Source organism: Camellia sinensis, chromosome 6, assembly GCF_055761805.1.
Source record: "Camellia sinensis isolate YWXY chromosome 6, ASM5576180v1, whole genome shotgun sequence".
Classification (NCBI taxonomy): Eukaryota; Viridiplantae; Streptophyta; class Magnoliopsida; order Ericales; family Theaceae; genus Camellia; species Camellia sinensis.
In genome coordinates, this window is record NC_138966.1 from 112,614,400 (window position 1) to 112,636,385 (window position 21,986).

The window sequence follows — 21,986 nt, forward strand, 5'->3', positions numbered from 1 at the left end:
CAATCCCTGGCATGTCGTAGGGTGTCCAGGCGAACACTTCGATGTTAGAGGTTAAGAATTCCAAGACCTCTAATCTCTCAGTGCTAGACAACGACGAACCAAGCAAAAAGAACTTATCCGGGTTCTTTTCATTTATTTTTACCTCTACCAAGTCCTCAACTACTTTCTGATCCGCCGCTTTGCCGACATCTGCGAATAGCTCATTACTCTCAGGTTCTTCCACCGAATGAACGCATCCTTTGGCAGTGCAGCTACCATTTACCGTGACGAAGCATTGCTTCGACATGATCTGATCTCCATAGACTTCTTCAATTACACCGGTGTCGTTGGGGAACCGCATTACTTGGTGGTAGGATGACGCCACCGATCGCATGGCATGCAGCCATGTTCTGCCCAGGATGATGTTGTAAGTGGAGGGGACCTTCAATACCCAGAACTCCACTTGTTTCGTCACACTTCCTACTCTAACTGGAAGAATTATTTTGCCGACGGACCATTCTGGCATGGAGTTGAATCCAATTAAGGGAGATACAGCAGGCGCCAAGTCTTTGTCTTGTAGCTTCAGTTGTTTAAATGTTTCGTAGTACATGATTTCACATGAACTACCCTGGTCAATCAGAATCCGCTTGACGTCAAAATCCTTGACTCGGAGAGTGACGACCAGGGCATCATTGTGAGGGCAATATATCCGTTCTAAGTCTTTATCTGAAAAGGACATGACGTTTGTGGCTTCTATCTTCCCCTTCTTGATGGCAGGTTGGGCACTTAGAACCTCTCTTAAATGCTCGGCCTTTTTGATTGATCCCCTGAGCTCGCATACACGCTCAGGTTCAAAAACTCCATGTATCACATTGATAATGCCTTGAGGCGGGGTGTCGATTGGCATCCCATTGGGGTCATTATGGTCTTGGGGGGCTGGTTGCGTCCCTCCTTCAATGTATTTATCCAAGTGACCTGCCGCCACCAACTCCTCCAGGTGCTGTCTCAATGGTGTGCAATTCTCAATGCGGTGCCCCTTTTCTTTATGGAAGGTGCACCGCGATCTTTCGTCGTAGTCTTTCTGTGCTTCTCCCAGCTTAGCTGGCCATTTGATGAAAGACTCATCTCTTATTTCGCTCAGAATCCGATATATCGGTTTCTTGAACACCGTGGTTATGGCAGTGCGGATTCTCAACCATCTTTTATCGGGTCTTCTCCGTTATCCCGTCTGCCACGTCCGTTTCTGTTCGGTTGATCTACCGTATTAACCTTCGCTGAGGTCTTCTTTTCTGGTACTGTGGTCGCCCTAGATTTTGCTTTGGCACGTGCGCTATCCTCTTCTACCCTGATGTGCTGATGCACTCTTTCCATCAAGGCTTCCATGGTGAGGGGTGGCGTCATGGTGATCGAGTCCCTTAGTCTGTTCCCGACTGGAAGGCCTCTTTTATACTGTGCAATGGCGAGATTGGTGGGGCAGTTCCCAATCTGATTGAATGTCTCCCAGTAGCGACTATTGTAGGATCTTAGGGTCTCTTTATCGCCCATGTCGATGGAGAGCAATTGGTCAATCTCCACCGGGGTTTTAGTGTTCGTTCGGAACCTTGTTACGAACGCCTCTGTCAATTGCGCCCAAGAGGCTATGCTGCCCTCTGGAAGTTTCTCGAACCAAGTCAAGCCTAGGTCGCCAAGGCTAGATGGGAAGAGTATGCACATTAAGGCCTCGTTTCGCCTGTATACAGCCATGACCTGGCGAAAGTGGCTCAAGTGTGAATAGGGGTCCGTCTTCCCTTCATATGTAGTGAATTTGGGCTGAAGGAAGCCTGATGGTAAGGGCGCGTTTTCAATCGCCGGAACAAACGGCGAAGTCTGCAGCCTTGGTAATGCTTTGTCCGTTGGTTTGTAGGCAGGGCGCGGTATTGGCATTCCAACCTCGACGCTTCCATGCGTCCGAGGAGCCAACCGCTGTAAGGCAGAAACTCTGTGTGGATCCCGTGCCCTGGCATCCTCCTTGCATCGTGCTTTTTCTTCGAGCACGGTTTGTAAGTCGGATGATCTGGGTAACTCCGTCTGTCTAGATCTGGTTTGGTGCGTATGTGAGGGCCAATACGTGCTTCCTTCAGTGTATGATCTTTCAGATCTCGTCCTCTCAGACCTGGAGTGACGAGTTCTGGAAGACCTGGATTGAGTATCGCCTGCCCTGAGGCTTCTACTCTCTCCTTGTGAGGGTGTGGTATTCCTACTACGAGTTTCTGAGTGGCGAGGGGGCGTCTTATTTTTGCGCCCCTCTCCTGTCGTTACTTCTTTGTTCTTCATCTGGCGCTTCAAGGCCTCCATGTCCGCCGCCATCTTCCTTATCAGTTCGTCTTGCTCCTTCACGCGGTCCTCCAGAACTTGAGGATCAATCCTCCGCCTTTGCCTGTCAGGACTTTGTGAACGAGAGTGACGGGGGCTGTGAGTCCGTCTTCCCCTAGTATCTCTCCTGGGGTTATGTCGTTGGGACTCCAAGTCCGCTATGGGAGGGATAGAAGGTAATCCTTCACGCCTGGCCCCCCCTCATCTGGTGTTTGCCCGTCGATGGCGGACTGTGGTAATTCTTTATTGTGCGCCATTGTTTCTCAAGAGGCAAAGCATGATCAAAAGGTTTTGTCCTGTCTGTTTTTCCCACAGACGGCGCCAATTGTACGGGAAAGAAATAAACCTTCTCATATAATCCTGTTGATCAAGCCTACACTCCTCTATACGTCGTCGCTTTATCACCTGAAAACACAAACGTGAGCTAGCCGGCGGGTGTGTGCCGAAAACCTCTCCGATGCCTAAGTCAGTAAGCTTGACAAGTAGACAAAAGCTCTGTATATTCAGGAAGCAAAATTGTGTGTTACCTCTCCAAAGGTGATGTTTGTGAGCTTTTATAGGTTTTGTGTGGCACAATCCTAGTAGGACTTCTACTCCTCCATGCAGAGTCCTCCTAGGATTTAACCTCCTGAAGGATAATCCTTATCCTCCAACACCCCCCTCACTGCTTAAACCAAGTGAGATGGTTCTTCTATGACCGGGCTATCATGACCGAAGTAAAATGACCATGCTATGCTAGCAACCACATGGCCGAGACTCAACTAGCCCGGTCTTTTACTCCGCAGTTTGTACCTCGGTTTCCCTGCAAAGACCGAGCTAAGTTAAGAGTGAGGTTTGCTACGTCTACATTATGCCATGACTGGGCTAATCTATGAGACCGGCCTAACTCCACGTCGCTTCCGGACCGGAGTAACATTACATTTCTCTCGGGCCGGAGTAATTTTGTACCTCTCTTGGGCCGGAGTAACTTTACGGCCTTTTTACTCAGCCCTTCGTATTATGGGCCATAATGACCATCTCCCAGCTCGGCCCAATTTTCACAAAAATTACCCTCTCAAAAATATAAAAAAAAAGTTCCACGGGGGTATTATAGTTTTCGTAAGTCCTGACCCCGAAGTAACCTGTTGACAGGCAAATTTAACCAAACCAAAGGAAGGGCCCCCAGTGGGGTAACATTGGGTCGTAGAGGTACAATAAGGGTCGTAAAGGTATGCGACAAAAATACAACACATTGTCTAAAAATTTATGTGTCTCCAAATATCAAACCCGGATAACTTGTGTGAAAAGAGCCTCAAAAAGCACTGAACCATCACCCTTGATGGTTATCGTGTTGTTAGTTTAATTCCCTCACGTTCCAATACAATTGAATAGAGTCAAAGTTTTATTTATATATTTTTTTGAATTGCTTTCGAATTTTTAGTATAAATATTGAATAGAGTCAAAGTTTTATTTATTTATTTTTTTGAATTGCTTTCGAATTTTTAGTATAAATATTCAATAATTTAGCCTCTTTCATGGATAAGAAAAGTTTAAAAAGGAAAATGACAAAAGGTAGGCTCACTTCCCAGAATTTAGGCTCAATATCAGCCTTAGGCTCCAATTTCATAGCCCACAAAATCGTCCAATTAGTGGCTCAAAACTTGACAATTCCAATTCGATAGCCCAAACAGGTTCAGTTCCCCAAAGCCTTAGTTCAAGCAGCTAATGGATCATAAATTAATAATTTAAGGCTTTAAATTGATAACTAATCAAAGGCCTAAAACAGTGTATTGAATCATTTTTGCATGCACTATGGACTATTTTTCTTACTTTTTTGTTTTACTGACTGGTCTGTGGTGTGGTTTTATATCTATTTTCCCTTTGTAACATCATGATTCAATTTATCAAGATAAGATTGATTATGTTGCCTATTGCTTATTAATGAGTCAAAATAGAACATGGTTTTTATTTATTTATTATTATTTTGTGTGATCAAGACCTGTTTTGATTTTTTTATAGCATTATTATGCACTGAGATTCAAATGAAAACATAAACTTGTTCTTAACATGGGGTGAGAACAATGCAAAGAGTATGAATGAATTAATGAGAAACTGATACAAATTTTTCAATGCATTCCTAGTTACCCAACTATTATTATTAATATACTCAATATATACATAGAGCCCAATGCATTCCTAGTTGCAAAAAATACATATAACCACTACTCTTGATGTATGATTTTGTTGTTGCGATCCACATTCTATGACATTCTGTTTTGTTATTGCTGATCTTTTAGGCCTTTAAATTACTTTACTGTGGACTTTCAGGAGTAATTGAGGAAGATAAACTTGATATACATACAATTAATTATTGGATGAATTCAAATAACATTCTCCCCCCTTCCTTTTTGGTAGATTATCTTCAATTACTTGCTAATGGAGGAGAGACTTTGTGAAGCAGCCATTGTTGGCAATTTGATTTCTCTTATCAATTTTAGTTCATGTACTCTTTGCTGAAGGACAGCCAGATTGATGTAAATGCTGTTAATGCGGATGGGAACACTGCGATGGATGTTCTAACTCTAGCACGGAGTGGAATGAATCCAGTGTGTCCAAGTGATGTCTGTGTAAAACGTGTTCAAAGAGCCAAAGACCTCAACAAGTTTGATTGGCTACAGAGAAGAGACATCTTAATGGTGGTGGCATCTGTTGGGGCAGCGATGACATTTGATGCCGATGAGAACCCTCCAGGTGGGGTTTGGGAAGATGATAAAGATGGCCACAAAGCTGGGGAAGCTGTCATGGCTTATAATAATCCACAGCTATACACCTATTTTTTTGGGTTTAATACTGTAAGATTCATCGCTGCCTTGTGCCTCATGTTTTTGCTAACGAATTTGGTTCCACTTGGAAAGAGGTCATTTTTGTTTGTTTTTGTAGCGATTAACTCATTGATAATTGCATCCATTACAAGAAGTTTTGTGATCTCCAACATTGCGGTGACACCGAACGGTTAAAAAGGGATCGGAACAAAAATTGAAGTCACAGTGTGGTGTTGTAATTGCACTTTACCTCTTAGCCTACACGGTTCGTTTGATAGCTGTTGTGCTTAGAGAGAAATGTTTATCTATTTACTTTTTTACTCAATGTATGGAGAAACATATAGTACTTGTAATAAAATTTATGACAGTTTTTAGCGAGTGTTTCTTATTGAAATTTGCTTAACTGTATTGCTTGTCTTATTTACTTATGCATATTAAAAATAAGAAAGAAATCAGTTAGGCATTCCGTTTTCTGGTGAACTGGATGTGGCACACAATTTGTTTGAACATTCACAATCAGATGATTAATGTGTGACTTCTTGTCAGCTGTCTTGATTCGCTATAGGGTTCCGCTGTAAATAGTGGTGATTACGAATTAAGGATACAAATACCCATAAAGGGAAAATCTATAGTACATTTTGTTCAAAAAATGTACGGTACATAGAAAATCAATGGGTAAGATTGAGCCACATCAATAAAAGTGACTTACTAAACAAGTCACTTTTTATAATTACGAGCCAAAATCATATTTCTTCATAACTATAATCAAATTGATTATAACTTAGTTATAACCACATCTCATAACCAACACCATTTTGTTCATAACTAATATCACATATTTCATAGTCACATCTCATAACCAAAACTATTTTTTTCATAACTAATATCACATATTTCATAACCATAATTACATATCTTATAACCAATACCGTTTGGCTCATAACCACACCATTTTGATCATAACCAATATCACATATCTCATAACCATTGATTACATATCTCATAACTATTACACACACAAATCATAACCACATCTCATAACCAATATCACATATCTTATAACCACTAATTACATATCTCATAACCAACACCTTTTTGTTATAACCAACATCACATATCTCATAACCACTAGTCACATATCTCATAACTAACACTCTTTTGCTCATAACCACACTACTTTGATCATAACCAATATTATATATCTCATAATCATTGATCATATATCTCATAACTACTACCCATGTGAATCATAACCACATCTCATAACAAACCTCTTTGAGTCATAACCAACATCACATATCTCATAACCACTAGTCACATTTTTCATAACCAACACCTTTTTGTCATAACAAACATCACATATCTCATAAACACTAGTCACATATCTTATAACTAATACCCTTTTGCTCATAATTATACCACTTTAATCATAACCAATATCTCATATCTCATAACCACTAACATATATAGCATAACCAAACATCATTTGACACCACTTTGCTCTTAACCAAAATCACATATCTTATAATCACTAATCAAATATCTCATAACCATTATCCACATATCTTATAACCAACATCACATATATCATAACTACTAATCACATATCTCATAACCACACTACTTTGATCATAACTAACATTACATATCTCACAACCACTAATCACATATCTCATAACCAAACACCTTTGACTTATAACAACACCACTTTGCTCATAACCAAAATCATATATCTCATAATTAGTAATCATACATCTTATAACCTTTACCCACATATGTCATAACCACATTTCATAAGTAATATCTTTTGCCTCATAACGAACATCACATATCTCATAATCACTAATTACATATCTCATAACCACTACCCACATATAGAGGTGTAAATTTGGCCCACGAGCTCGTGGCATATCCCAAGTCCGCTTGCGACCTGGGTGGGTCCAACCAGGCCTAAGCCTAAACCCAACCCAAGACCCTAGGCTATGTGTTCTAGAGCCCAGCCCTAGTGTGTTATGGAGTGTGACCTATCCTGTGAGCTCGGCCCGAATTTTTTTTCCCCATCTAGCTCGACCCAACCCCAACAGCTTCATGCCTCCTTGTCAGTGCAACGGTAAAAAATTTAAAAAAAAAAAAATTGAAACAGTCATATAATCGTTAATTCCACCAACAACCAATTTAAATTTTTATTTATATATATATATAAATTAACTCCTCCCTCCTAAGTCCAATAAATACCACCCCTCTCTTTTTTTATTTCTCACAAACAAATCTGTCTCTCAAACTCTCAACTCTCTCAATTAATTTTGAAGTGTCATCCTAAGTGACAATTGCAATTGATCACATATCTCTATTTTATATTTATTTTTAGTCATAGTATCTTCATTAAATATAATAAAAATAGTAATATACAAACGATATACTTTTTAAGTATCTATATACACTTATTGACATGTATATATATATATATAATTTAACTAAATTTTAATAAAAAATATGTTTAAAAAAAATATCTATGATGTGATTTTATTTTGTTCTACAAAATAATTTTTCTCTACAAAATAATTTTTCTCTTAAAAATTTTTCCCAACTTTTCTTCGTTTTTTTCTCTACTCTATTTTCTTCTCCTTGATTTGTCCTAGTTGTGCCTGAGCTCTCTCTATTTCTTACTCAGACTTCTCTATTTCACTCAAATTATCAAAGGACCATCGTTGATAGTTCTTTCTCACTAGATTCTTCCTTTCTCCACTCATGTGTCTCTGCAATAGATTCTTGAACTCGTCACTACTCTCTTTGTCTATTTCAACACTATTCATTCTGGTGATATTTCTCTATCTAGTAAATGCATTTATCTCGAAACTCTAGCTCTTTCACATTAATATGTTATACATACATAAACATTTGACTGTAGTTATGATTTGAAAAGTTTTGTTATTATCAATTCGTACATGTGTTATAGAACTGTTGAAAAATGAATATTACGGATTTTGTTTACTGTTCTACCATCTCAGTCCTCTTCATCTCTCGAGCATCTCTCTCATTCCTTACTGTCACTATAGATATCTCCGATGTTCCTTATCGGAAACGACACCACCTTTGACGTCATTTTCATGGGCGACCGTTCAGTCTCTCTTTCTCATATTCCTTTTCCTTTCGCTCTACTCATTAATCTTCTTTAACTTTCATTTTCTATTCCATGGCTTTAAGTCGCTGATTAAATTATTTAATAATTGTCATTACATTTTGTTTTCGCTATATCATGAGAGATCCCGATTGGCGATTCTAGGGTTTTTAGTGATTTGTTAGTCATTTTATGATAATTATTATGAAATTTTGTTGCTTGATTACAATATTTGTGGTTTATAAACAAATTTGGATATTTTTGCTACATCACAATTAGTTGTGTTATTATGCATTTAGTGATTGATGTTATGAAATTTTATGAGTTGGTTATGACATTTGTGATTTGTAAAAATTTTAATTATTTTTATTATGTCAATTAGTGATGCAGTTACGCATTTTGTAGTTGATGTTATTAAATTTTGTGAGTTGGTTATGATATTTGTGGTTTTTAAAAATTTTAGATGTTATTATTACACAAATTAGTGGATAATTACATAATTTTTGGTTAATGTTAAGAAATTTTGGAAATTAGTTACTACATTTTTGATTTTCTATAATTTTAAACAATTTTATTACGCCAATTAGTGATGACGTTATGTATTTTGTGCTTTATATTACAAAACTTTGTGACTTAATTACGATATTTGTGATTTCTAGAATTTTATACACCAATTAATGGTGTGATTATACATTTTGTAGTTGATGAATAAAATAATTTTTTTAAATAATTTTACTTAATAAAAATAGATGAAGAATTTATATTAAAAATACATGAAAAAATTTATGTATAAATTAACAAAATTATAAATTAATATTATAAGACTCCTTTTTTATAAACATCCCACCCAAAATAATTTTCTACAAAAATTATTAATTGTTGTCGACAAATCCTAGACCCTTTCTTCAGCCCAAACGTTATCAGAAATTACTCTCTCTCTCTCTCTCTCTCTCTCTCGGTCGTCGCCGCTGCCCCTTGCCACCGCCGAGACCTGTTTTGCTTTCGCCGCCGCATCCGCCGCCACGGAGAAAAGCTCCCAAAGCTGTTGACGAAGATCTCTACTGGATCTCGCCGGAGCTCCTCCACCGAAGAGTGAGTTTATTCCTCTGCCCTTTTCTTTTCCTCCTCGTTTTAGTAAGCTACATGCCTCAATGTATCTCTCTCTCGCTCTGCAACTTGTTTCTCTTCCTTTCTCCATCTCCATTCTATGAAACCCTAGACCGAAATCCCCTTCTTCGAAACTGCCCCTTTCACCTTTGTGAACTCACTGGGTTGGTTTATAAAATTAGGAAAATATGATTTGAATAGGTTTAGGTTTTTTATGTTTGTTTGCTTTGGTAGTTGTTTTGATTCGATATATATATATATATATACACTTGAAATGTGGCTTGACTGTGTGAAATCTGATGTGTGGGTAATTGGATTTTGTACTCATGTAACTGATGTGAGACTGTAATTTTTTTATTTGTTTATTGAAATCTGTTGCTGTTTCTAACAATTACTCTTGTGGTGGCTTGATTTTCCTATAAGAAAGAAAATTAAAGTGGTTTGGGATGTATTACCTTTTGCAATTTTCTGGGAATCGTGGAAACTGAGAAACAAATGGATATTTTGATGTTACTGTATAAACCCATCAAGGTTTTATAGTTCACAAGCTCACAGACAAACAATTGGATATTGTTAGTTCATCAAGATGCATTCAGAGAAGTTGATGCAATTCGATTTGGAATGGTTAATATTTGTTCTTGTAGAGCCAACTTATTCCATGGAACTAATTGATTTATTAAAAATCCAAGAAGACAAATTGTTATATATAAGATACCTTTAGCAATTTTCTGGGAACCGTGGAAAGTGAGAAACGAATGTTTGTGTAATGATGGTCATCTAGATTAGATCAAGGTTCAGGAAAGAATTATTTCAAATGTGCCTATATGATTTAAATCCAATAAACATTTGAAAGTCTTCTCTGCGAATGACTTTATGTTTAATTATCAGAGTATTAAGGATTGTGCACCTCATTAAATGTACATATCATGTACACCTTACTTTGAAACCATTAGATATCTATAAATTAATTTGAACCATAATTTCATTAAAAAAATTGAATAGCTTCTCAATTGGAAACTTTTTTTTTTTTTTATTTCCCTTTTACTGATTGTGCTTCCCCCCTCCCCACAAAGGCTCACGTTGTTTTGCCAAAACCCTCATGTGATTTGGTCCAAAACCCTCCCGTTTTCAGACACAACTCCGGCGATCTTGTCCGCCCTAGAAGACCATCCCGCGAAGTGCATCTTTTTTACTGATTGTTCGATATCTATTTTCTAAATGTAAAAACTTTGCCTGAAGGTATGAATTTCTGACTATGTCTCTCTTTGCAACTCGTTTCTCTCACCTTTCTTCAACCGTATTCTATGAAACCCTAGACCAAAATCCCCTTTTGTTAACCCTATTTCTTTTCCCGATTCTTGTTTCCCCTTCTTCAAAACTGCCTCACTTGGAGTGGTTGCTTTCAAAATTTAGGAAAATATGATATGAATAGCTTTTATTTTTCATGTTTGTTTGATTTGGTAGTTGTTTTGATTACATGTATATAGATATATACTTCAAATTTGGCTTGGGTTTGTGAAATCTGATGTGTGGTTAATTGAATTTTGTATTCATGTAACTGATATGATATTGCAATTTCTTAGTTATTTGTTGAAATATGTTTATATTTATAATTTTTCGTTTCTTGTTATGTTATACTTCTAATATTGGTGCTTTTGGGTTATGGTTGAATGCAATATTCCCCTTCTGGATTAATAGTTGCATATTTTACCTCTGCATTTGAGGATTTTTATTTGATTGATATACAATTCTTCTCATGATTGGATGCTGTTGGTGCATTATCTGTGCACATATTATTTTAATATTAATTTTATTTTTGTTTGGAATTCCTTTAGATTGAGTAGGGGTCTGCTTAACATTCAACTCAATGTAATACATAATGAATGGGAAAACCAATGACTTTTTATATAAATTTAGAAAAAAAATATTCTTTATTATACCAACATGCGCAACACACCCAATGTATAATATTAAAAAATCCAATGGCTTTCTGTTGTCCCAAATAAAGAGTAAGAGATGAAGAATTTATAGAATAGTGATAAAATGTAAATCACATTACCGGAGAAGAGAAAATTGAATACATAACAACAAAAAACAGTTTCAAAATATATTTTGGAAAATATTGGAATTTAACAATTTTATTAGCTATCATTATTAGCATCGTCAATGATCTTTGTAATAAGATTTTGGAATTTTATAAGAATATGATTTCTATGATGTTCAAATCAAAACATCCGATTTTCAAGAAGGCTTTATGAAGATTGGAAAATCCAATAACAACAATCACATAGTCAACCTAATTAAAAGCAACTCATCTTTCTCTTTGACATAGAAAATTACTAGGAATGAAACTAAGTTATGCTTTTTAAGTAAACAACAATTCTACATAACTAGAAAAAAAAACTTTGAAAAATGTATAGAATTTGAAAAGGTTGGATCAGATTGATATAGGGTGTGGTCCACATCGCATCAAGTTAAATCAATACCAAACATTCAAATTCTAGAAACTTTTCTACATACAAATCATTTATGTTAAGCAAGAATTATAACCAAAGCCCTAGTTGCTGTCATTTATAATTACTCACTTTATGATATATAACTTCATGTAACTATGACATATGGACTAATGTTGGCTCAAATCATTTGGAAAATACACTCCCACATTTTTATTTTATTTTAATTTTTTTTGGAAAATAATAAACTAGCACCAAAGAAGAAGAAAATTATGTGAATGTGCTTTGCTTTCTATGACGCTGAAACCATCATATTTCCTTAATGTTATGTTTGGATCATGGATTTAGCTAGGGATTTGGAAAGGGAAAGGGAAAGGGAAAGGGAAAGGGAAAAGGTATGTAAAATGTAATTATAGTTCATTGACATTTCACCCACATTTTCCCATTTCTTTTTCAAATCTCTACTCATATCTATGATCCAAACACAACATAAAGGTTCTATCACGATCAGAAAATCCAATAACAATAATCCAAATCCAGTAGTCCAGTAGTTCAATAGGCCGGATACGAAGTTTTCAAAAAATAATCCAATAGTCCATCCATTTAGAAGCTACTCAGTTTCACCTTTAACATAGGAAACTTCTAGGAAATTAACCAAGTTATGATCTATCAAATAGTCCAATAGTTCATCCAATCAAATAATTTTTGTTTGTATATATTTTTATTTAATTTTTTTGTTGAAGTGGTCAAACGGTTGGTTGTGGTACATTTTTTTAAGTGTTCATTAATGTAATGGTTATTGATACTTTGAACAAAGGTGGTAGACTTTCATCTCTGTTTTTGCTTATGCAGTTTGTTAATGTGAAAAGATGTGCAAAATAATATTTTTCGTACATAGATTCTTTCTTTTCTCCCCATAATGGTTAATTTACTTAAGTATTGCCTTCTTTACTAACTTTGTTTGGATGTTCTATTTTTGTTTGTCATAGATCCTCAATTTCTCCATCTTAACGTAGAAGTAAAGCTATACCTCCTCCATCCCTTCCTCCCTAGTGGTTGCATTAGCAGGTGTGCTTTTTAATTTATTTGCTTTTAATTCATAGCAGGGCACTGGCGGGTGTGCTTTTTTTTTTTTTTTTAATTTGTTTATTTTAATTGATAGTAGGATACTTGTAGGTGTACTGACTTTTTTTTTTTTTTTTTTTTTTTTTTTTTAAAAAAAAAAATAAAAATTAATGGCTAGGCACTGGCGGGTGTGCTATTTTATTTATTTGTTTCATTTTAATTTATAGTAGCGTACTTGCTTCTGTGTTTTTGAATTTATTTGTTTTGAATTGGTAGCAAGGCACTGGCGGGTGTGCTTTTTTATTTGTTTGTTTATTTTAATTCATAGTAGGATACTTGCGGGTGTGCTTTTTTTTTTTTTTTAATTAATAGCAGGGCATTGGCGGGTGTGCTATTTTATTTATTTGTTTGATTTTAATTGATAGTAGGGCACTTGCTTTTTTGTTTTTGAATTGATTTGGTTTTAATTGACGAATATATCAAAATTCAATTTTTTATGATTTCGTTAGAGATGGATACAGCGGTATGAGCTACTTTTTGCAATATAGATTGTGCATTCCTGAATGGGAAAGTAGGATGAACCAACCTATTAGAGAAGAGGTAGAGGTGAATGGTGTCATGTCACATGCATTTTAAGGTATTTAATTGAGGTTAAGAATAATTAAAAACAATATGTATGCCATTCAAGGTTAGAGAAACACTTAATTTATCAGGAAAACAATATGTTTCACTTAGTAACGACATGTTATTTCAACACCAGCATAGCAAACAATGATATATACTTAACACTAGCATAGACGACAATGCTATGTACGCCATATGGTGAGAATTGGAAACACTGCACAGGAGAAATTTCTCCCAAGAAACAAGAAATAAATATATAAATCAAATAATGAAAGAAAGTTTCACCAGCACAAACACCTTCAAATCATCTTTGAAATAGGCCAATGTTTTTACCAAAGCCAGGTGAAGAAAAGATTCACCTTTCTCCCAAGAAACAAGAAATAAATATATAAATCAAATAATGAAAGAAAGTTTCACCAGCACAAACACCTTCAAATCATCTTTGAAATAGGCCAATGTTTTTACCAAAGCCAGGTGAAGAAAAGATTCACCTAAATACTAAACTGGGAATACCTCTTTAATTTCACCTCTTTAATACTAAACTGTTGGTACTATGACATCTCATTGTTGATGTCATAGTACAAGATGAAGTTGTTATGTATGTTTGGCCTATTTAAAAAAACTTATTATATATGTTTGGGAATTTCCAGCAAACATAACTGAAACTCGGTTTTGCTCAAAGTCAGGTAGAACGCATGTTTTATTGTGGACCACAAAGAAGGTAAAACAATTTCCCTATTTTGTGTGTCCATATATAATGTTGATACTTGAGTATAGATTTTAAGAAATTGAGATTAATGACATGAGTCGGTTACTATGGTGCTTTGACATACAATTAAGAATGTACAATGGGGAAATGTTGAAATCCTAAATGATTAAGTCGTGGATTTATGATTTAAAGAAACCATTGTGCTTGGGATGTGATACAATTTTTAGGCCTAGCGATCCAAACTCTAGGTGAGTGGTGATATCTGAATTTGGAGCAACATCAATGGTTGTCCGGGTGATTCGTATGTCTTTTTCATTTGGCTTGATAGCATGTGTAGTTAGCTTTAACATAAGCTGCTGTGCTTTCTCAAGTCTAAGCATATGGAGGCTCCTTAATTTATTTGCTTTTAATTAATAGCAGGGCACTGGCGGGTGTGTTTTTTTATTTATTTGTTTATTTTAATTGATAGTAGGATACATGAGAGTGTGTTGTCTTTTTTTTTTTTAATTAACAGCAGGGCACTGGCGGGTGTGCTATTTTATTTATTTGTTTCATTTTAACTAATAGTAGGGTACTTGCTTCTGTGTTTTTGAATTTATTTGCTTTTAATTGATAGCAAGGTACTGGCGGGTGTACTCATTTATTTGTTTGATTTTAATTTATAGTAGGGCACTGGCGGGTGTGCTTATTTTTTTTTTTTTTAATTTTAATTGATAGTAGGGTACTTACAGGTATGCTTTTTTATTATTTGCGTATTAGTGATAGCAGAGCACTGGCTGGTGTGCTTATTTGTTCATTTTCTTTTAAGAATTAATAATTGATAGCACAGTATTGGTAAACTTCGTACAATGCATTAAAATAAGGGGATTTTCAATGACTTTGTCATTAATGGTAAGTCAGGTTATGTTTCCAATAGCTATGCCATTAAATCTATGTACATTATTCTATTATTGTTTATGTTTGTTATTTGCTCTTTTACAAAATTCTCTTATGTGATTTTAGGAATTTTTATTCATTTTGTAAAACAATGTTATTCTTTTCGTATTGTTTTTGATGTAGTTATCATAGATCCTTCCAGAAGTACTAAATTTGAGCATAAGATGATGAAGTTTGTGGGAATAGAAATGGGTTAGGTTCCCATGCAAATCACCCTATTCAAAGTTTAACCAAGAATGATGTTCTTGAAATGCAATTCAATTCAGAACGTTGCCAGCGGTCGTCCAGCCGGATGACCGGGCAGTCAACCGCCCCTTTGTGGGCCGACCTCTTTGGTTTGCTGCTTTGATCTGCTGCTTTCATGCTGCTGCTCTCTTTTAATTTTGCTGCTTTGGTGCACTGTTTTAGTACTTCTTTAAGCCACATTTTTAACTCCAAAATGGCATGATTAGAATAGAAATAGAATTAAAACGAAAATATAAACAATCATCAAAAACAATAATGTCTAACAGAAGGGAAAGCAAAAAGCTTTACCCTAAGAATGCTTTTCTAAACTTTTTATATATATATATATATATATTATGGATTACTATACTTTATATAGAATATTTTTGGAATAAGAAAAACCTTAATCAATCAATAACCATTTTTTGCATCCAATAAAAACTCAACCACATAATTAATAATTGCAAAATATCATCCAAATAATAAAGTAGGTTGGTAGACCGAGACCTGAATAGTTGTATGTTTCCATTATGAAGCAAAGCCAAAGCAATATGTATCATATGACAAAGGTCCACAAACACCTTCAAAAGCAAAAATCGAAACATAATAGTATTAATTAGGCAGCATTGACGTGCTTGGCAATGGTAGCAACTTGTCTTTGTTCGCTTCCACAACCTTATCCACTATCTTCACTTCTTTCAGGATCACGAAAATCGTATAGCCTCTATTTCCTTTTCCATTCACCCCTAGCTCTGAGTGCTACACAAGATAGCACGCTTTAGAATATAATTTTGTAACAATGGTTGCATTATAAACTCAAAGTTCACTAATTTAAGAAATGCAATAGCGTCATTGATTGTACGAAATCATGAAAAATAAAAAAGAACAGAACATCACCAGCTTTATATTGCGCGATATCACTAACAATATCAGCTGAATTATGCTTGTATATCACAAGATCAAGTAACAAGTGAGCCCTATGCAAATAGTCACACTACATGCCAAAAGTAGTGAGTACGTAAAAACATCACACATTATAAAATTAGTCACCATAAAACATAAGATACTGATAAATGGATAGTTGGGTATAAACATATGTACCTTGATTACACCAAAAGGAAAAGGTTTCCCTTGCATATATTTGATGACGAAGAGACCACAATCGTAGCTATAGGAATCAGTGTAGTTGTAACAATAGAGTCAACGAACTTAGAGATTACAACATTAATGCTTATTTAAAAATTAAGAACGACAATGTAGTGTATTACCTGTTGTCTTGGCGTGGCATGTCTTCCAACCATTGAAATGCAAACGAACTAATGTTTTGAACATGATCTTCTCCATGCGCATATTGAAGCAGCTTATGCAATGATTGTAGCTATTGGTGGTAGGTAGTGAGGTACATAGATCAAGAAACAAAAAAGAGGGTACACTCGGTATCATAATGGTTATTCTATTACCAATAATCTAGCTTGATTTTCTCAATCCTCATTGGTGTCAATACATCTGTTGGAGTCGAATAGATACACAACACGTTTTTCCATGTTTACGTTCAAGCACAACCAGTGGTTTTGCCCATGGTTGAAGGGCATGTAAATCTAAAAATATAACGTCAAATGCACATGCAAAAAATAAATAAATAAATAACATGGACCAAATGTTATTGTGCATGGTAAATTTGGAAATTGGGTAATAGTCGTATTTTATCATTTTACCTCCTTACAAGCATGAAGGGGGCCAGTGTATCTGTAAATTCCAAAATAATCTTTTATTATGTCTTTCATTGTATCATCAGAAGGTTGACACAAAATCTTTTGCTGCATATTCAATTCGAACATATAAATAACTTGTGCCTATATGACCAGAGTCTTCAGGTATGGCTAATACTTACCAATACATGGGTCGGAAAGTACCAAACCATGTGATCCTTATTTGGAAACTTCTTCCTTTGTTTATTTGTTAACTTCACAACAATGAGATTTATAACCTGCAGTGCAAAATATATGAAATTTATGAGTAGGCAAAGTAAAGTAACTAGGATGATGGAATGGTAGCAAATAAAATAGGAGAAGGAGAAAAGTCTTACACATGAAGATATCCATTGATATGGTTTCAACGACCACAATTCCTTGCGAGTTGCAAATTGTGCTTCCACGTAGTGGAGTTTCATCCTCACAAGATATTCCCTTTCACATGGATAACTATGTGAGTTAGAAGGTATAGTACTTTATACATAACAAGTTAAAGGTAGTCCAATTGTACCCTTTTGAAAGAGCTTCATCAAATGCATAATGTAGGATGAGACTGTCACAGTCATTTAATGGGTTTGGCAAAGGCACGGATGACTTGTAAAGGTATTGAGAAGAATAGCGCATAAAACAAATCAAGCTTGGTTAGCGTATGTTCATGAAGATGGAGTTGGCACTAAATAACCACATATACAGAAGATACTATAATAGTTAGTTCCAAACCTTTGGGGTTTCAGGACCAACATTACCCCCAAGTTGATCAAGTAAATTATCAATTAGTTGATACAAGTAAAAGAAAAGTAAGAAACAAACACTATTTGTTACACACAAATCAAATATGTTTCTGAGACACAATCATTTAGTTTACTGGATCGAGATTGTCATGGACTATTATTGTGGACGTCGTCGTTCAATTGCGGTCTTTTCTTCATTACATCGAATTTCATGAAGCCATTGACTGGCTTTGCAATTCTCGGTCCCTTGAGTCTGAGGACCATGACCAACACTACGTGATGATGACATTGTTACAACATTAACTTCAACTGCGTTTGTATCGCTCTTTTTCGCGTGTGATCGCCCCTTTTGTGGAATAGAAAGTCGTTCATTATTTAATGCTTTCCCACCATCCAATTTAGCTTGTTTCTTTGCAACTGCCTTTGCATTTGGTGGTGTGAGGATTGAATTTATTTTTCTCAAACGCAAAGTTTCCATTGGTTTTTTCTCATTCATGTTCCTTATCCCATCCTCATCTACAAACTTCGTGGAATTGGCTGGAACCTTTTCGATACCACTAACATTAAGATCAACCATTTCAATGTCAATTCGTTGCTCGCAGGTTGTTTGCTTGGTGGTGTTTTAACTTGTCCTCCATCAAATGGCATGCGTTGTTCTAACAACTCAAAAATTTTACTAACTTGGTTCTCCACTTTGACCAGTCACTGCTCCGCAAGTAGTTTGCTTGGTGGTGTTTTAACATGTTCTCCATCCAATGGCATGCGTTGTTCTAACAACTCAAGAATTTTTCCAACTTGATTCTTCACTTTGGTCAGTCGTTTTTTTATCCTCGTCTTGCCTTGTGTCCTTATGGCCTTGTACCAAAAGGGCATGAATTTCAATGACTTGCTTCTCAACTTTGGCCAATTGGGAGTCATCATTGTTGTCAATTCTTCCCTCGCTCAAAGTTGGTGCATGCGACTTTTCAACAATGTTATGCAAAACCACCTATTCACACATATACAATAACTTGTTAATGTCACAGGTGCAATGTAAATTGAGTTACAATTATAAAAAGTCTTCTGTTGTAAATATTTACCTCAACATTTAAATATTCTCCCAAAACTTTAATTCAATTCAAACTCTGCTTAATTTCTGAATTACCCCACTAGGACAAGCGAGGGATGGGGTTGGAAGCACCTACCAACTCCTTTTTGCGAGCAAATTGTTCCAAGTAAAATAACTACATGGAAAAAAAAGTCATCTTAATGTGTGTTAGACAATATGCAATAAAGATTAATAGATGAAATAATTACACATCGAGGTACCATTAAAAGAAGCAAACAACCACACACATATCAATGCGGTCGACAAGAAAATCAAGTGTGTGCTTTGCCCAATTAAATTGACTGATGGACTCAACATTCTTAACTGTTTGAATGAATGATTGGTGTACGCCTGTCTTCATGGTGGGGCACAAGAGGGCTCCTATGATGTATAAGACAAATTTCCTTTTAAATTCAGTTCCAGCATCTTTTGTTTCAATCAGATAAGATTTTAGAGATGTGAACGGAACAATTTTATTCTTCACCGCAAGTTTAGCACATAGGTTTGTAATTTCATCTGCGGACTTTGTTAACTTCACAGGTAGACCATTGGAAGGTTATCCCATCAACTCATGAACATCTTCTACGGTGAGAAGCATTCGAAGACCGTGGACATTCAATGAATGAGTTGAAGGATCAAAGTTCTGAACTAACCAATGGCACAAGTCATGATCTATGTGCGTGCACCGAAGGCTTAGGATGCCATGAAACCCCATTTCAGTCACTACTTCTTGTTGTGCTTTGTGCAGCCTTCTAATAATCTTACAAATCGATGTAAGCTCAATCCGTGTTTGAATTTTTACTTTTGGAGGCTGCTCTTGGACCACAGTTTTTAATTGGTCATATCGTTCAGATTGCAACGTTCCCATTTGTATGTACTTATTTTTGTCTTCTTCGGGAAGTTGATTCCATCTGTGTCCAATATCCTACATTGCATGCATAAAATCATATGAACAATTACATACAAGCTTACAAGTACAAGAGGAATACTACAAACAACAAGAATACGTTGCACTTACCTTCACGTCTACTTTCATTTGGGATTTTTTCATTTTCATTTATTGTTCTTGGCTATAAATATATGAAAATGAATATAAGAATGCATATAATGGAAAATATATAACTGCATACAAATAGATATTAACGAAATACCAAGAGAAAATGAATGGAGTTATCGGGCGCTTTGGAGGATCAGTCGGTCTATCCATCAGGCTTCAATCATAATTCCTTGTGAAGAAAGACAAGAAAAATAAACTTACAATATCTTCAATTAGGAAAAAAACAAACAAACAAAAATCTTAAAGGTTACAGTACATTCATTAATTGCACGACATGCACACATGAATGGATTTGTTTAATAATAATGTAGTTAACAAATACTGAGGTTATGTTTCCAATGTAGAAAGGAAAAACACAGAAAAAAAATCTAATCATAAACAAAAAATGATACCCCAGCTGCTTAGGTCACATTATTGTAATAAACGGAATAAAGAAGTTAATTTTTTTAGACGAAATTTGTAATTTGGTAAGGAAATTTTTTTGTCGCAAAAAGGAGCCAAATATTTTGGCACCATACGAATTGATAATAAAAACGGCGTCGTTTTTTATTTCTGGGACTGTTGTAGACAAAAATTAAAAATGATGTCGTGGTTATGTATAGCTCCTTTGTTGCTTCAATTCTCAGTTTTGGTGTATAGTCAGAAGGTTGAATATCTTTATTAAATGGTTTTACTTGCTTTGGTTTAGCCATGTTGTGGTTTACTTTCCCACATTTTATCTTGCTAATTTTTTTTTATTCTCCGCATGGGTTTGGGGATGGCCTGAACCACATAAAGCACTTGAAAACTCTAATTGTTTAGGGAGGCAATTTGTTTTGTAGAATACAAAATCCAAGAAATTATAAAATGGAAGAATGATTTGATACAATTGTATTCAGTAATATCCATACATTAACTAAAGATTTGATGCACTAATTTACTCATAAGATTCTTTTTTATGATAGCAATCACTTAAATATTGTTTTGAAGTTTTTATGAGTAAAAGGGCAATTTATCACGTCTCATTCAAACTTAGATGGCATCTTTATTTTGTTTCTATGTAAAACATTTGAATTTATTTGTGAAGTGTGATTGGTCCTTTACCCATAAAGCATCTTTTGACTCTGTGTAGTAGTGTAAGCACATGCATTGTACGTCAATAAATTTAAATTGGTGCAAAGCTGGGGAATTCAATGGAAGAATTTACACTTTTTGGTTTTATCGTTGACACACATTGAAAATGATTTACGTTGTATAAAGTTAAAGATTATTTACAGGCAGATTGACATTGTGTGAACTTATATAGATTTGATTTGGTTTTGTTTGGTTTGGTTTGGTTTGGTTTGGTTTGAGCAGTAGACATTTGGAGGTGGTTGCTATTTAGATTTTGATCAATAACACCATTTTCGTATTGGCATGGGGTGCCCCGAAGGGAGAACACCATTTTGTTGTTCCTCTTATTCCCAAGTTGTGTCTACAATAAAGGGGATCCTCTTGCTAAAATGCATGCTATCTATTCATTTTTTGTGTGTCATGGGGAAACAAAATTTAAGGTATACTTGATTCTCAATATTCCTAACTTAAGAGAGAATGATAAATGAAAATTATTCAAACAAAACATTATTTATACTGTGCATTTATACAATAGTTAATGTACAAAATATATATTAAACAATTAATATATGCAATAAAGGTCTTTTGAGGTCCGAGAAGTTGAAGGGTGTGATCTTCACGACCCTTGCTTACCGCTATAACCCTCCGCCACTCACAATTGAATCTTGGGCTGTGAATAGAGCTTCTCTTATATTAATGCTATGCTTATTATTTGATTTTATTATTTACATTTATTCTATCATTGATACTTTAGATTCATAATAAATAATACTAATATATGAGCACTACTACAAAATTGGTTAAAGGTCACAATTTTTAACTATGACCTTAAACTTCTAATCTCAGTTTTTTTAATACAAAAATTTGATGAATGAGGGTGTGACTGTACAAGTTATAAC

General features: G+C 35.3%; 1 protein-coding gene across 8 annotated transcripts in view; it reads left to right on the forward strand.

Moving 5' to 3' along the window:
- The first annotated feature begins 9,137 nt into the window (after positions 1 to 9,137).
- The window catches only part of LOC114280684 (citrate-binding protein), a 34,582-nt gene continuing 21,733 nt past the window's right edge, over positions 9,138 to 21,986 (forward strand). The window contains exons 1-4 of one of the 8 annotated variants that reach the window (XM_082874554.1): positions 9,141 to 9,342; positions 10,490 to 10,596; positions 12,800 to 12,878; positions 19,479 to 19,711. In XM_082874554.1, the coding sequence (XP_082730680.1) occupies positions 19,642 to 19,711 (70 nt within the window). In that variant the 5' untranslated portion in view covers positions 9,141 to 9,342; positions 10,490 to 10,596; positions 12,800 to 12,878; positions 19,479 to 19,641. Of the gene's footprint in view, positions 9,343 to 10,481; positions 10,597 to 12,799; positions 12,879 to 15,267; positions 15,337 to 19,478; positions 19,712 to 21,986 lie in introns of those variants that run through there. The other 7 variants (XR_014332854.1, XM_082874553.1, XM_082874557.1 and 4 more) reach the window with 7 other exon arrangements.